Source organism: Wasmannia auropunctata, unplaced genomic scaffold (assembly GCF_000956235.1).
Source record: "Wasmannia auropunctata unplaced genomic scaffold, wasmannia.A_1.0 LD335828.1, whole genome shotgun sequence".
In the NCBI taxonomy this organism is placed as follows: domain Eukaryota; kingdom Metazoa; phylum Arthropoda; class Insecta; order Hymenoptera; family Formicidae; genus Wasmannia; species Wasmannia auropunctata.
Genome location: NW_012027062.1, coordinates 434,525 through 451,420, shown reverse-complemented (window position 1 = coordinate 451,420; position 16,896 = coordinate 434,525). Strand labels below are relative to the sequence as shown.

At 35.8% G+C, this 16,896-nt stretch overlaps 2 protein-coding genes across 4 annotated transcripts in view; one reads left to right on the top strand and one right to left on the bottom strand.

Moving 5' to 3' along the window:
• Positions 1–5,463, top strand: part of LOC105455888 (multiple coagulation factor deficiency protein 2 homolog) — a 51,214-nt gene extending 45,751 nt beyond the window's left edge. Inside the window, exons 1-5 of one of the 2 annotated variants that reach the window (XM_011699570.1) lie at positions 1,474–1,623; positions 4,327–4,492; positions 4,828–4,914; positions 5,000–5,121; positions 5,253–5,463. In XM_011699570.1, coding sequence (XP_011697872.1) covers positions 4,335–4,492; positions 4,828–4,914; positions 5,000–5,121; positions 5,253–5,386 — 501 coding nt within the window. In that variant the 5' untranslated portion in view covers positions 1,474–1,623; positions 4,327–4,334 and the 3' untranslated portion in view covers positions 5,387–5,463. Of the gene's footprint in view, positions 1–1,473; positions 1,624–4,326; positions 4,493–4,827; positions 4,915–4,999; positions 5,122–5,252 lie in introns of those variants that run through there. The other variant, XM_011699571.1, reaches the window with a different exon arrangement.
• A 229-nt stretch (positions 5,464–5,692) lies between these two features.
• Positions 5,693–8,883, bottom strand: LOC105455885 (bifunctional lysine-specific demethylase and histidyl-hydroxylase NO66). Of its 2 annotated transcripts, XM_011699566.1 has the most exons (8): positions 8,783–8,883; positions 8,444–8,545; positions 8,169–8,333; positions 7,703–8,066; positions 7,349–7,626; positions 6,545–7,271; positions 6,266–6,449; positions 5,693–6,178 (listed from the first exon to the last, which is right to left on the bottom strand). In XM_011699566.1, the coding sequence occupies exons 3-8, from the start codon at positions 8,326–8,328 to the stop codon at positions 6,116–6,118; spliced, it is 1,776 nt and encodes a 591-aa protein (XP_011697868.1). In that variant the 5' UTR covers positions 8,329–8,333; positions 8,444–8,545; positions 8,783–8,883; the 3' UTR covers positions 5,693–6,115. The 2 variants fall into 2 exon arrangements, with proteins under 2 accessions (XP_011697868.1, XP_011697869.1); XM_011699567.1 differs by lacking the exon at positions 5,693–6,178 and having other exon boundaries at positions 6,362–6,449; positions 6,535–7,271.
• Positions 8,884–16,896: the final 8,013 nt, after the last annotated feature.

The following is a 16,896-nucleotide window of genomic DNA, read 5'->3' as shown; positions in this document are numbered from 1 at the left end:
CTCTCTCTCTCTCTCTCTCTCTCTCTCTCTCTCTCTCTCTCTCTCTCTCTCTCTCTCTCTCTCTCTCTCGTTCTTCTCCCCTCTCTCTTTCTCTCAACGATAGAAATCGAGAAAAGTTACGCCACGATTTTTGGCGATACAACGCGACACAGTTATTATGTTTAGCGTAAAACGTGCATTCATACAGCAAGTAAATAACAACGATATTAATAAATATTGTCATTATTTGTGCCGTTGTATAAACGTGGATATGCGTAGCGGAATATTTTAATATCCCAAAAATGTATATTCACCGCGGAAATATCTGTGCCGTAACAGAAACAGTTGCGTAATAATGCATAACAAAAGGCCGAGTTTCCGCACGTGGAGCTTTTGGCGTTCTTGCCGTGCGGAATGAAGGGGACCGAACCGCATGTAATAGCAACAATATCACCGCCGGTACTGTGCCGCGATTTCGTCTAAATTTGTATAAATGTAATATTACAGCTCTGCGTAAGTACTTATTGGCTATATTCATGAAAAAGACGCGAAAAAACCTCACTGAGAATTTCCTAATTTTCAGACATTCTCGTTCATATTTCCAGACAAAATTAAAAGCACTTTTGCATAAGAATGTAAAACAGATTTAATCACTGCGTGGATTTCATTGCGTTTAGAATTATGCGGCAAAGTCAAGTAGCAAATAGATTTTTTTTTAATGGAAAGTTTCTATAAAAATTGAAATTTTATCTAGCATAAAAATTTTTCTCTTATTTTCGAAAAATTATAGAGTATACTATATAAAAATTGTGCAGTATATATGGAAACTTTAAATGTGTGGTAAATATATATATATATATATATATATATATATATAATCTGAAATATATTTTTTAATTAAAAATATAGAACATTAAATATTCATAATTAAACACATATAGAATATATATATATATATATATATATGTATATATATCTTTAACTTTTTTAGAATATATTTTTAATAGACAGAATTCAATCCTCTCTTTCACGAAAATATTCTAAAATAAATATTTGCTGAACAAGATAGCGTTCTAACTGCATGCTAATTTGATTCCTGCTCCTTTTTTTTGCAAAATAAAGGCAAGATCATCGAAGAGACGATTTCAGCAGAAAGTCCCTGAGTTCCGGTAAAATTCCCTGATAATTTTGCGGCTTCTCCGTATCGGGGAAAGTTTCCGGAGAGAATTCCAAGCTTCCCGAATCCTTCCTGGGCGGTGGATGCTCAGCGTGAGCCGAACGGAGTAATCCGCGCGCTTATTCCGCGCGGCAAAAGAAGCGAGATGATCGGATTAGCCGACTTTTCGCAGGGATTCGGACGAAAACCAAACGAGAGAGCCCGCTCAAAGAGAGCGACCGTGCGTTCGGAGCAACTCGTCCAACACGCAAACTCCGCTAGAAAAACGTCGATAAGCGCCGTGCGCGCTTCTCGCCGATCAAGTCGCGCGAGCCGACCGGGGTCTCTCGCGGAGCCCGCGCAGGGGATCGAGAGAGCGGAGGCTGCGGATCGAGCAGTCGATCTTCGCGGGCGCGGTCGGATCCATCGCGCGGCCTGGTCGATCGGCGCACCCCGCCGCCTGCACCGCGAGAAGTCGAAGACATAAGGTAAAGGTAAATGCCGGGCGTTCGCCGTTCTGCGCTACGAGATTCCGGTGCAATGCGGCCGAGAGAGGAGCCCAGGTTAAGACCAGGACGATCTGGCGCTCCATCTATCCGAGGGGATGGCGACTACCCTTCGCGCGAGGGGTAGTTTCCAGCCTTGCGAGACGCGAGATATCCGCCGATAGTCACGGCCAGCGGATGTCGAACAGCTAGGGGATTACTGTCGGGAAAACACGTCGGATTTCGCGACGACAGTCTCACATATCGTATTGCGGAAACATATGTCCAGTCTTGCCCCAATGACACTGATAAAAAAATTATTGCGGATATAAGTATACACTTGGATAATACAAATACATACCGCGAGTAACAGTATGTTTGATATACTTATTTTAAATCGTATCGTATATATATATATATATATATATATATGTATACGATGTATTCGAGCATGTTAATGATATATAAATAAATATAATATATTAATATGTAATTACGTGACATGCACACAAATAATGTATTACATTTATGCGTGCTCTATAATAACATATTAATTGTTTTGTCGCACCGACTCTAAAGCCGAGTTGCATTGACGAAATAATGATTAATTCCTTGTCTAGACTATGATTGTTCCTATCAAAGTTTTTCCGAAATAGTGCAACGAGGATATCGTTAAATTTCACAAGATATTAAAGTATATAAAAGACAGAAAATATCATTCTTAAATTAATGGAACATTCTGGTCTATTTCAAGCTCTTTTTTCGCAACTGAAAAAACAAACATGCGAAAAAAGGGTGAAAACCTGCATCTTTGTCGTGGTTCCAATTAGCACCTGTACGCGATACGAATCTTGCTCGACCGATTGATCAGCATCAAATCCATAAACTCACCCGTGCATTTGTTACACACCGGGTAACACGAGATCGTTGCCGATCCCGACGATCGGGGCGGAGAATGTCGAGTGAGCGTGCAGGTCCCCTGTAAGACGACACAGGTACATATGGGCTCTCCCGTTGTGAATGGACCAAATGATATAAATTATTTATAGATTTCGACACCCAGACAGAGACAGAGGCGGGCGCAGAGAGCGCGCGGAATTGGGGTGCGTTCGGGACCCCTTGGGGTCCGCTCGCGCATCGAAAACCCCCGGGGGACTCCCCCGCCTCTCTCCCCTTAGCATATGCATTCTCGCTTCGAGATCACCGTAAGCCTATATAAAATTGATTCCTAAGTACCCCGTATTCGTGTCGGCCTCGCGTGTCTTTTAACACCTACGTACAACATCGGTACTTGCTCTCATCCCTTACTTTTTTTTCTTTTACATACGCGGGTGAATAAGAACGGGTGTTGCAACAACTATAGTTTCAATCCTCGATCATCTTCGTAATGAGGATAAATATTTTATTAAAGAGAAATACATCTTAAATATTATTCTTTGTGATGTATAAAACGCGAGAGTGAAAATCTTCAATTATTCTTAAATAAATGTTGAAATAAAAAAAAATCGAGGCCGACTAAACCGTCTTGAGGACGCAGAAATCTCTGAATGTACCACGAGCACTTTCGAGCTTGTAACAAATCGGGACGGGCCCGCGATCGCGCAGCTCGCCCCCCTGGGGTCCAATCTAAATCAATGGGCTTGTGGGTAATCGCATAATAATTACCATGGACCCCCTCTACCGCCCATCTGTCGCTGACCGACGGGGTGTACGACCCTCGGAAGAAGCAGGCACTCCACACACGGCGACACACCCGATGAACATGTCCCAGCAGGTCCCATTGTCGATGGGCACCGTACGGAATGTCGCGGAGTGGAGACGCCCTTCGGCAATACTTCTTTCCGAACTCTGCCACACACCCGATCGTGTACAAACCACGGCGAAATGCAATTCTCAAACTATAATATCTTATTTCAATTTAAATCCGCACGGATTAAGCTCATACGCGAGGCTCGTATCCAATAATCGTTAGGTTTCTCCAAAGTTATATAGACGCATTTATTTAAATAAAAAATTAGTACAAACAGAATTAATAAGCCAAACTAGGTGACAATACTTATTAAAATATTAAGAAACAAACATATAATTAAGTGGTGACAATTACAAATATTTCGACCTACAAAGATTTTCAATGTGATAATACAAATAAATAATTCTACCGTTATATAATCTCTGATTAAAACTTATCCATATAATTAATTAAACACATTCTTAAGAAGTACACGTACATACATCATTCCTCTGATCATACGTTTAAGATATCCAATTCAGAATATATCAATCTTGCTTGATACGCGTATGGAAATTCCGAAATTCATGATTTTTTTATGGGCATCGAATTTTATATATATTAACAACCACAAAACGATTATTTATCTGCGATTCCGAAACAAACTTTAACCAAAGATGATGTAGTAGAATTATTTATTTATACCGCACCGAAGATGATTCGCTTTGTAGTCAAAACATTTCCAATTGCAATAAATCAATTATAATATATTTATACATATATAATTGATATATTCTTGTCTGATATATTCTTAATATTATAATAAACATTGTCAACTAGCTTGGTTCATTACTCCTATTTGTATTCCTACTTATTTTTAATTTATAATCTTGCGAATCTGTATCCTTTAATTTGTTAATATATTTATTTAATGTAAAGAATGTAGTATTATCATCAAAGTAACAACTGTGTTTCAGGTAGCAGAATGAGGACAATATTTTTAATCAACTTTTGCTTCGGCCTAGCGATCGGCCACTTTCGTGGACCACATCATCCAAGGAGCAGCGTATCCCATCATCATTACACACCGGACACCAACGCACTCAAACTGACGCAAGACGATCAGCTCCTTCACGATACAACGTGAGAAACAAATTAATTCTCTAAATAAACTTGCCGTTCCATAATAAATTCCTTCATATATTTATGTTATGTAAAACAATTTAGCGCATCAATAATTTTAAAGATCTTATTAATATGCGTATGATAAACTGTCGATTACAAAGATATTTAAGTATCGAAATGACAAATTAATTCTCTAAATAAACTTGCCGTTCCATAATAAATTCCTTCATGTATTTATGTTACGTAAAATTTAACGCATCAATAATTTCAAAAATCTTATTAATATGCGTACAATAAACTGTCGATTACAAAGATATTTAAGTATCGAAATGTTTTTATGTAACGTTTTACAGACATCTGAAGGAAGACATGGGTTCCATAGCCGATCAACTCGACTTTTCGAAAATGACCGAACAAGAAATAGAGTTCCACTATTTTCAGTACGTTTGAGACATCAGAGATCGCTTGATTTATTCACGTTTATTAAATCTTTTACGCACTGCTAATATATTTTCGTAATTATAGGATTCACGATGTTGACAATAATACAAAGTTAGACGGATTAGAAATTTTTCACGCTCTTCAACATACGTTACACGAGAATGACGAGGAAGATGTCATACAATCGGATCAAGACTTGATTATAGGTACGTCTACTAAATTCCACACATTCAGAAAAGATAGATATACATTTACGCCAAATTTTTTTAAGTATATGATAAATATATAAGCCGAATTTTTGAAAGTATATGGTAATTATATTATCATTTTGGTTTAGAACTGGTAGATAAGGTATTGGAAGAGGATGATTTAAACAACGATGGATATCTAGAATATGTCGAGTATGTATTAGGAAGACAAAGGGATCATATCGCTCAAGAGAAACGCAACAAGCTCAGAATCGAAACGTGAAGATTTTAAATATAAATTTGCATCACAGAGGATGATTTTTAATTATATGTCAATGCTTTATGTCGTAAAATTGAATTTAAAAGCGATGAAGAAACGGAAGAAAAAAATGATTTTTAATTATATGTCAATACTTTATTTCGTAAAATAAGTGATAAAAAAACGGAAGAAAAAAATTAAGGAAATCCTGACGAAAAACTATTCAGACAGCGCAAACAAAAAATATTGAAAGAGGAAATAAAAACAAAGAAAAGAAACAGAAAGTAAAACAGAACATGAAAAACGACTTGATGTAAAAGAGCAAACAAATAGTACAAAATAGAGATATGAATAAAAAATGTATATCAGCCTTTATCATAAAATGCAAGAAATCTAAATCTATCTTCTGAACATTGATATATCATTAAGAACCATCGTATATAAACGAAAAAGATTTAAAATGTAAAATTTAAAATATATTGTAAAAGCTAATACGAATTACAAAATATAACAAGACCAAAATCATTGTACGCAATTTTTTACTTGTAACATTGTAATACTATAATAGTATAATACATTGCTATTGTCCGCTTCATGCAAAAACAATGAAAAATTTCCTTTCGAAGCAGATAAATTACCTATGCAACATATATTTTAGATATTGTACTGTAACGAAAAGCTTTGTTCATTTTTCCGTCACAGTTTTTCCGTCTTAATTTGTTTTTTTTTTTTTATAAAAAATGAATTTACAATTCAACATAGAGGGTCCTCCGTTGAGATTAAACCTTTTTCCCACAGATCCTTCACTATTTGAATCTATAATATATTCAGAGTTGTATTAATCGCAAGTGTAACATATACAATACTTAACAAGATATTGCAAACAACATATGGTTTTCATACCTTTGCGTCGTCAGTCTCGATTAGCAGTTTCTTCACAGATATAAATTCAGGATAGGCTGCTATCATTTGCTTAATCCCAGATACAAATTCTTCATCAACTTCCAAGAACTGTGGCTCATATTCGTGATATTCTTTGGAATTTTCGGTAGAGTAATAGATCTTATATGTATCTTCTTTTATCAACCTAATAATACAATAAAACAGTTACATGATATTATCGTCCCCGTGTCTCGAATTCGCTTTTCAAAATGGATTAGGAATTAACTTACCACAACTCACCTTATGCAATGCAATCTCAATAATCGTATCTTTGTCTCAAGCGTAATCTCCGCGTGATTCTTGACAAGCCCATTGCTGGTCATGACCTCGCCGTCTTCCATCACCGTACACTTCCGTTCGCTCTTAAAGACGAAGGGTGGCAGAAAATCGTGGATGTGACTCTTGGCCATTAAGTCGGCCGCGTTATCGATATCAATGTGGTCTAACATCAGAGTGATCAAATCCTTAACCTTATTCTTGAAAACATCTTTGCGGTAACCTTCGCTGTGTGCAGTGCCGACGTACGTTAAGCAATCCAGCGGCAGACCCTCGCGAAAACGGACATCGTTCTCGGCGGCTTGCTTCAGAGCCTGCGGAAGTAGTTTCTCGAGGAAATCGCACCAACTGTTCTTCTGATACACACTCAACGTGACGTGCAAGCTGTGGGTATCGCCGAGAGTCACTCCTTGATGGATGGTTCCCCGTGGCAGGTACAACAAATCCCCGGCTTTGACAATCGTGTCCAGTATAGGCTCTCCTATCTCCGACTGATCAAAATTCTTGGACGAATACCTCGGCAGATATTCGTTCGCGTTAAGCGGCTTGTACAGCTTCCATCTCTTTTGACCCTCGACTTGCAAAATAAATGCTTCCACATCGTCGTAATGAGGCGCGAAACCTTGGCTATTAGGTGGCGTGAGATACAAATTGGCGCCAACGAAGCAATTAAAGAACTCCTGGAGGGTAGCTACAAAATAAACGTGTTGCAAATTAAAAAGAAATAATAAATAAAGATCGTCAGAAAAATATAACTGTATCTTTTACCGTTTAACGCGTGTATCCTAGGTATAAATGTCTGTGGATTTAACATTCTCACGGAACACTTGTTTCGGTAGTAGTCCCAAACGACGCTTGGAAGAGCACGACCAGGAGGGTTGTGAGTCTCTCTCACGCCATTGGAATAGGACGTTATGTCGATATTTTTAGTAAACTGAATATGATTCTTTCTCAACACTTCGTCCAATAAAGGCGTCGATACAAGGCTCTTGTAATAATCAGGAGTATCCCTTTTCACATACATCGGAGTGTTTTCCCAATTCTGTCTGATTCGAATGAAAGGATCGACGTTAATGCATAATGCAACATAATTAATAATTATACTTATCAATTCCAACTTACTCCAAGAAGGTTTCCACATGCATAGGACACAACAGCCACTGCAATAATTGATGACTATCCATACATGGATTGCGATAAACATCACCATATTTTTCATTCATCTCTATGCTGGTATTATTTGAATGACTCGTATGATTCGAGTCTATATTTAAATCGTTCTCACTGCTTCCTGTTCTATTATTCTCCGTAACTCCTGCATCAGTCATTAGAATAGTTTTTCTCTTGTTAAGATTCTTTTTACTTTTCTTCTTATGCTCCCTCATAGCTTTTAATTGTAATTTTCTATGCATAATTCGAACGTTATTTATCTTGCTTATTAATGTCCTATTATTGACACTATTCAATTTTCTTGTAGATTTTATCCCTTTTGCAACAGAAAGAGACAAGGAGTTAAATTTAAATTATTAGACTATCTTTTTAGTAATACCACCTTTGTCCTTGTTCTTCATAAAAATATTCAACATACCTTTGTCTTGTATCTGTTGCTTTACGCTTGTTTGTTTAACATCCTTTTGTTTTCTGTTCAAAGCTCTTTGCAACTTTTTTTTCTTTTTCTTTTCACTCGATAACTGTTCTGTGTTTTTACATTCTGTCTCATACACGGAGAAGGCTGATATTGGCTCCATATTGCCTGATATCCATAAATATTAACATAAGCACACAATTAGATCTAAGATCATATTTTTTTAACATTAAGAATAGTCCAGCAATCAACGTATATTGATAAAATGATATTTTTACCTGTATTTCGCCGGTTGATGGTTAAGATTAAAGTGTCTCTAACGCGTCTATTTATTTAATTGTAGATATAACACGTAAATTGTTGTCTTAATAACGCTTTTCCTGTAATAGTTATATTTATAAAATAAGATTTTCTTCATGAAATTAAATACTCCAATTGTCATCCATTCTATTCTTTTTCAAAAGCAAAGTATTACAAGAATAGGTTATATTGTAACATATATTGTATTAATTGCAAGAATTGTATAAAAGAAATCAGTCAAGTAAGTAAATTATTAAATCGTACAACATTTTTTATTTTATAAAAAGTTTGATAACTCTATTATTAAACATACTAACCTTTTTTAACATCGAGCTTATATTTACGAGCACGCAACATCGGCAACATGTGTTCACTGCTCATGTGCCCAGTGCCGTGTGCGTAAACTTCCGCATGATCCCACTCCCAGGGATTGAATTTTTGCGCATGCGTTAGATAAAAAATGATATTTTACGGAATATATATAAAATATTAAAGTATAAAATATCATAATGTCAAGTAGAAAATTAAAAAATAATTACATCTTCAATGATCAAATAATATAATTTACATAGTAATAAGAATTTATTAATTCTTTGCGACTGCATCATTATACAAGATGTATGTATATATTTACAAAATCACGATACTTTAATTTATCCACAATGATAAAAAAAGTAGAAAATCCTTTATCTAATACGAATGTTAAAAAACAAATGAAAAAGTTGTCTAACAAAAAAAATATGTACCTATATATATTCCTAAATTATTACTCGATCTAATTTCCTTTCTGTCTGATAAAGTATATGATGTGTGTTGCTCTTCAAAACATTTCTATGAAAAACTAAATTATTAAATCTAAAAAGATTAAAACGAGTAAAACGATAGACAGTTATGAAACTTAAATTTTCTTTCAGTTTCGAAAAATAAACTCGTAAATTGTACGTTTGATAGGCTTTAACCGATTTTTCAATGTTCTTTTTTTTTAAAGTGCCAATTAAAAAAAAACTTTAATAAATTACATACTGGTGTTAATTATATGTATATACCTAATTATATAAATTATTTTTCTTGAGAATTTATTATAATGAAAATCAACGATCTTTATAATATATTTTTCGCGCAAAGCCAAAAAAAAAGAAGATAATGGAAACAAGTCAATAATAGATTTTTTCGAAGTTTATTTAGATCCATTAAATCTATGCCACCCATAATAAATCTTACGTGACTAAGTTTTTTTTATGGTCTAGAAAATCTATACATAATTAAGATCCGAAAAAGACTAAAAGTAAGATTAAACCCGTACACTGTGATACATGTTACAGTCGAGTCTTCGTATTCCGCATTTTACTCTGAACCGCTTTTCCACGCGCTATCTCTCTCATTACTCCCTCATCACGATCGGTTTAGAGCGACATGCCGAGCACGAAGACATTCGATTTATCCGATAATTTATGACGGACATGGAATTGTCTGCATCATATTAAACACACACATAATGTTCAAGGGACAAAGTCAGTCGAGGTATTATTCAATGTGGGGCATAAGTGTGTTTGTGTGTGTGTGTGTGTCGCTGCGCTAACAGAGAAGTGACACAAGTAAAAAATTAGTATGTTTTACTTGTGCTACTTTTTTTTATCAACACGTGTATGTGCGTGTAAATAATTTATGTACAATGTGAGTAACGCTCTTGAAAACCACGATGAAACTTGTAATCGCTACATATCTATAACGTCGCGACGTTATATATATTAATAATCTAATGAGTAAGTATTTTTTTTCTTTTTGAGCCGATTTTGCCGTACGAATTACCGTACGAGATATTTATTTTGTATATCCTCTTCAGCGTGTACCAGTGAATCGAATTCCCTCCTTTTTCAACTCTCAGTGATGCTTTCGATCACATTCAAGAATCGTATTTAATTATCTATATATATGTATATGGCATACCCTCTTTTTTTCAATTGACTCAAAGTCAACGTGAATATGGGCGCGAATTGTATGTCACAGCGTCTATACTTTCGAAATAACTTACAAAAATTTTTGCTCCGTTTAATTCATCGCATAATTTATCGTCGCGTTATCTCTTCCCGGCGTCAGGCGCGCGAGTATCTCTTTTTTTTCCCCACTTTTTCCTCTTATTCGCGAATTATCTCCACGGTACGCGCGGAACAGTTAACTCGAAAGGGTCAACGGTCCGTGTTAATTAACTCCGGTTAACAATTTGCGAGTCTTTTGTTTTAGATTATACAGCCGCAACTATAACGTGCGCAACGGGATCCGAAACTACAACGGCAGAAGAAGGGTTTAGTTAAGCGGAGTTAATTCGCTTGACCGAGCCTGGTGCCCAAGTTATCGGAAACGTACTATTACATGGATCTTGTCGCGTAATTTAACACACACGATCGCTCTTCTCTTTTCAGTTATAGTTAAAACTGACGACACAGATCGACGAGGCATCAGAAATCGAGACGCGCGTTCGTCCCCGACGAAGGCATCTCGCTCGTCGACCATCACCACTTTCAGATTTTCGCCGTGTCACGTTCGTCCATTGCATTTGCGGAACAAGAAGCGTCACTTTTATCAGCGGCTCTACAAAACGATCAATATTTATTATCGATACTCCGTTAATTCCATCAATTGACATCTACGATACCAGAGATCTGTACTTCGAGGAATCAAATAAAGCCTCTGTCGCCGACTCTTGCAGCTATAATCTTTTCTGCAGGAAATAACACAAAGATCAAGGTCTTTATCAAAGTCTTTATACGCGTTAAAACGTCTTTTAAACAATTTTAAAATGTTCCTGTGTGCAAATCTTTTTTTATGACATGGAAATGTAAGGAACTACGTAAACTGAGAATATTACATATTACATCCTTATTGTTATTCAAGAATTTTTTTCTATTTTTTTCATTACATCCAATCTTCATTATGTCCATTTTTTGTGAATTTTTTCATTACATTTTCCGATCTCCATTATCTGCATTTTTGTAAATTTCTTATATATTGAGAAAAACATTCTCTCCATATTAAATTTTGATGTACACCTCAAATATAATGAAATTACAAAATTTTATTTCTTAAATTGTAAATATATATAGATTTTAAAGTAGATTTAATATAAATAAGTAGATTTTTAAAAAGTGTGTGAGTTAAAAAAAATGATAAAGCCATATGAGAGACACAAGTTTAATAGAATAAGTGTATCGACAAGAAGTATTGATGATTCCAGAGCTACTTTACAGAGAAACGATTCGGAAAGCCCGTCAACGCCCGTGTTACACAAAATATTGTCTTATATATAACATAACTTCCCTTAAATTCTACATGATGAAGTCTTAAAATTCGGCCCTTTACTTTGCTTTGAACTTCGATTAACGAATATTGTTATATACACAATTATATAACGAATTGTGTTATATACACAAAACGATCCGCTCGTCTTTACACATTTGCGGACTTTTGCTCGACTCCCATTCCTTAATCTCGTAGAATATAGCGTCGTGTAAGTTATTAGTAAGTAAATTCATGCATTGTTATATATCACGCATGTGTATTGTATCATCGCTGGCACAAGCCTATCTTCAGAAGTGCGTATAGAGATCACGGATGTGATCGATTATGATTCCCTATTGCATTCTCAGATGATGAATTGATCGTCGATCGATTCGTAATGCAGATATATAATTAGCGATTAACAAAAACGTAACACCTCGAATATTTTATAAAAATTCAGAGAAAAATTAAAACATATTATTCATTAAATATAATGGAATTTAATTAATAATAAAAGTCAAAATTTAACAATTATTTTCAACGATATAAAAATCTGATTGTCCGATTATGAGAAACATGTATATTTGCTGTACGGAATATCGTGTATACTCTAAATTAGTCGCATAAAAAATTTTTAGATACACGATTAAAATCATAAGTATAATAAAAATAATAATATAATTATAATATATAATTATATTATTATATCAAATATATATTATTATTATTATCATACCGATAGTCAGACAAATTTTCTAAATTTGAAAATAAAGTTTGATTGTGCCCAAACCGAAATGTTACGGCAGATTAGAAATTGATATCGTGTAATTTCAATGGATGCAACTGTTATCGCCAATTATATCGATCTCCTTAATAAGCGTGAGATGGACATCTCGCGGCATTTGCATTACTCGATCAACGATCAAAGATTCAGAACACCGGAGGCTTATATTATAATTTATAAAGATGCGCAGTTTACAGGACTTGTGGTTGCAGTGGTGTTCTTCGTTCTGCCGGCTGACTTTGTGGAGTCAGATATCGAGCAATGTAAACGAATTAGCGAGTTATTTAATTCCGTGCCTCTAATCTGTACAACTCGGCGATTTCAGAGTAAAATAATTAGTCTCTTTAAAAATACGATTTATATAAAACTTTTTTGTCCCTTTATATTTATATTTATTATATATTAATGCTAAATTTTATTTATTATATGTTCGGGAAGTCGATTATTGAATTTCTAGAGTTTTTTTTTAGAGTGAAACCCCTTTGAAGATCTCGAGCTCGAAGGAAGTTCGCAGCACGCGATTCAGAACAAAATTATTGTCCGAGACGATCAACGATCATTCAAGCAAACAGTAACGACTTCCGGCTATTGTCTAATCCCTTTCGTTCGCATTGCTCAATAACAAATATTCAATAATTCATTTAATATGATAATATAGAAGGGCTCATATAATTGCTCGCAACGCGCTGTCTGCTCCGATTTTCCGTCTCGCTCCGATTTTTTGCGTCGCCAAATATCTTTTTTACGTGGCCTATATCATTACCAATATTTAACGATACCGATGCTATACATGTATTGTGCATGGCGCGTGCTTAAGACCGCGAAACTAATGAATCCAATGATCATGTACGACATACATCATCAGGTTGATAGTTAAACTTACTCATTCCGACATTCATAAATATATGTCATATATTTCGTACACAATATATATTTATTTTTATACATATATATATATACATATACATATATATGTATGTATTATATATGTATATATATCTTACACCTAATATTAATCCATTTTGACGAGGCATATTTTAACAGATATAATTTAAGTTTATACTTTCAGGGCGCGGTCAGTTGGGAAAACTCGCCGACTTTCGTAGCATCCCCTCGCTCCTTAACAAGTACCTATATCCATCTAGACTTATGTGAGTCTAGAGTTTAATTAATTAATTATTATCGACAGCGCTTCTCGATACTTATCTACAATCACCTATTTCTCTCTTCTTACTCTCTTTCTATCTCTCTTTTTCTCTCTCTCTCTTACGCTCTATGTCGCTCGCTCTCGCTCGCTCTAGTTCTCTCTTTTAGAATTTCGAAAGTCGATACTTGCGGTCAACATTATTATTTGCAGACGTCATACGCGCGGACGAAGCGCCAGGCACTTGTAGATAAAGAAAGTCTATATGTATAATGAGTTTTCTCTTTATAACGGTGGGATATCATGGCTTATCAGTGCATTGATATTACGTGTTCTCCGAATAAGCAAACCGTAGCCATAAATATTAGCGAAATTTAACTGAAGATGCTCGGTGCAATTTTCAGGTTTTCGAAGGACTCGAGGGCTGTGAGAGTATAGAAATCAATCTAATGAAATTCACCTGAAAAGATTTTCTTAACGCGAGAGTTTTTCGCGTTAAAAGAATCGCGTTTGTTGAATATAATTTTTCTCGAGTTCTGATTCAAAAAGGCAAGTTATATTAGTTATAATTTTCTTAGTCTTACAATTGTACAATTATATTTAACTTAAGTTCTTAAGCGAAAGTGTAACATTGAGATCGTCAGCTGCAACGAGTTCTTCAACTTAATTTTTTCTGCCTCTCCTTCGTCTTGCGAAAACTTCAGTTATCTTTCGCTAATGTTTATAAGAAACAATTCCATGACTTTACATTCTTCGCTCTTGTCACGAGTAGATATAATGAGGGTCACATTTCTTGCTCTTTCTCTCGCTCGCTTCTTTCGGCTCGAAGGAGAACATGTCAATCATTCGATTTGGATATCAAATATCGGGAAATACGACATGTTAATCCACGATACTATGTACCGTGCCTCGCAGAGAGGGAATGTTCATTCCCGACGTTTACTTCGCGCTATCAGAAGATACTTTCATTCGAGAAGCTGAACCTTTGCAGAAACAACTTGAGCGTTTATTATATATCGAAAGCCTGTCTTCACTAAAAAAAATGCTACGAATATCTTGATATTTATAGTGTCTGTAAAATAATAGACATTTAAAAAAAATAGTAATAATCAGTAAAAATAACGTAATATGATGTAACTAAAGCCCATGGCACATAGAAAAACGTAAAGCAATAAGGCACAAGCAGTAAGATTATAGCCTTACGTTTTCTCGTGTGATTGGCCGATTTGCTTACTGCCTACGTCTTACTGCTTTACGTTTTTCTATGTGCCATATATTCTTAACAAAATTCCGCTACGTGAAAACGAAGCGCCAAATCTCTTTAACGAAGAATGGTACACCCGGCAGTTCCAATGTAACTTTCTTATTGTGTATTTTATTCAATAATAAAAAAAACTCTCATTTCTCAACAGAGATCCAGCTTTCGCTGCTATTACATCACTTGAATCGAAATTTCGAGTTGCGGATGGAACACAATCGTGGATCAACAGACAGTCGATACGCAAATATCAAACGTCCGAATTAGAATTCAGCGAAAGAAATCCCGTTCAAATGCTCCCCATTACATTTTCGACAGAGCGACGAGATCTATCGTTTATCCCCACTTTTGTACGATTGGAGAAAAAAAGAAAAGACGCTACCAACTACTTGCGGAAAATCGATCAACGGAATTGAATAAAAATGTGAAGTGTAAAACTCGTTACTCTCTTGCTTTTCCTAAATGAACATCAATCAAACGTTTAAACAGAAGAAACGGGACAGAAGAAAAGCGCGCGGCCGCCGGATTCAGACGCTCGAAATTCGACCAAAATCGTTCCTCATCGTCGACTGTGGTCTATAAAGCGTTACTTTTACAATGAACTTTTACAATGATTTACTAAACTACTAACGTCGTCATCCCTACATTCTGCCGTTTCTATGCCTTCTCTCGCGAGACTCGCTAAGTCTTCCTCCTCAGAGTGACACCCATCCGTATAACATACCCCCCTCTCTGCTCCCCCCCCCCTGCTGTATGTGCAGTATGCATACTCAGTAACAGTATATACTCACACTTAGAAATTAAGAAGACAAAACTAGAGCTCCTAAGGGCTACGTATCTAACGCTAATATCGCTCCCTGTCGTCACGTTCGCTATCGTGAAACGCCACTATTGATCCGCTAGCACTCTTAAAGCTGACACTTTGAAACCTGCACTTTCGCACATGCCTTAAGTAGTAACGATCTTACAATATATATATGTATATAACGGTGCATATCCTTAAAAAGCTAAAGATCCCTTCCTTCGACACGCTTCGAGGAGCTTAAAATTTAACGGGAAAGCTTGAAGAGTTTCGGGTATCCCCTCTCGTCTCGATGCGCACGTCCCCCAAACAAAAGAAAAATCTTTGAAAAGAGGACACTTTCCATGTAATCAGTCTATCCATCGTAATACGTCGTATCAATTTCTTATAAATCAGAAAAAGTATTCACGTGTTACATGCGCAAGTGAGACGGAATTGAAATAACTTTGTGGATTTACATCCGGCGGTATCAAAAAGTTTTCAACGCTTTTGCGCTATTGATTCGTTTGATCATGATTGCGCAATCGTGATTCATTTAACTGCTCTAGCTGCTGTTTATGCGCGTCTGTCTCACTTGCATCTTGTATCCATTAGTTCGGGAGACCGAGATCTCGAAAGTAGACGCATTTGATTTTTTAAGACAAGATATAGCTTACTATTTTTAATGTGCAGTAAGACATGTAGATTTTTTTTACAAGGTACTATAATTATACTATAATTTGTGTATGTTGTGTACGTGTGTGTCTTTATATGTATATATGTGGATATATAAATATAAATTATCGCGGGACACGATCGTGTCTCGCGCTAAACGCAAGGCGGACCATGTATCTATAGGAGGCCCATCCAATCGCGAGTATCTCATTTTATTTTACACTAAACTTTGCATCTCGTAATTGCGCGCTACGAAGCTTCTCTTCTAGAAGTTAACGATCCTTCATTCTCCGACTACGGCTACACCCGAGCTCTTTTACACACTTCAGTTTTTACACGCTCCGAAGAGTTCGAATTATTAATCGTCACAAAATTGCGAATTCTCTAGCAAATCTGAAGTTGACTTTTTCCTCGACCAAAGGCTTTCGCTAAGGCTCATGAAGTTTTTCTGAACATCGAAAGCTAAAAACCTGTAGCAGATCAAGCTAGAAAAGCGCAAATAAATAATAAAAG

What these genes read in the sequence shown, in the direction of transcription:
- LOC105455885 (XM_011699566.1), bottom strand. Translation starts at nt 8,328, where the DNA reads ATGGAGCCAATATCAGCCTTCTCCGTGTATGAGACAGAATGTAAAAAC. An exon ending in TAGGATACACGCGTTAAACG is followed by an intron (nt 7,272 to 7,348) that starts GTAAAAGATACA and finishes TTTATTTTGTAG; the next exon opens with CTACCCTCCAGGAGTTCTTT. An exon ending in TTGAGATTGCATTGCATAAG is followed by an intron (nt 6,450 to 6,544) that starts GTGAGTTGTGGT and finishes TTGTATTATTAG; the next exon opens with GTTGATAAAAGAAGATACAT.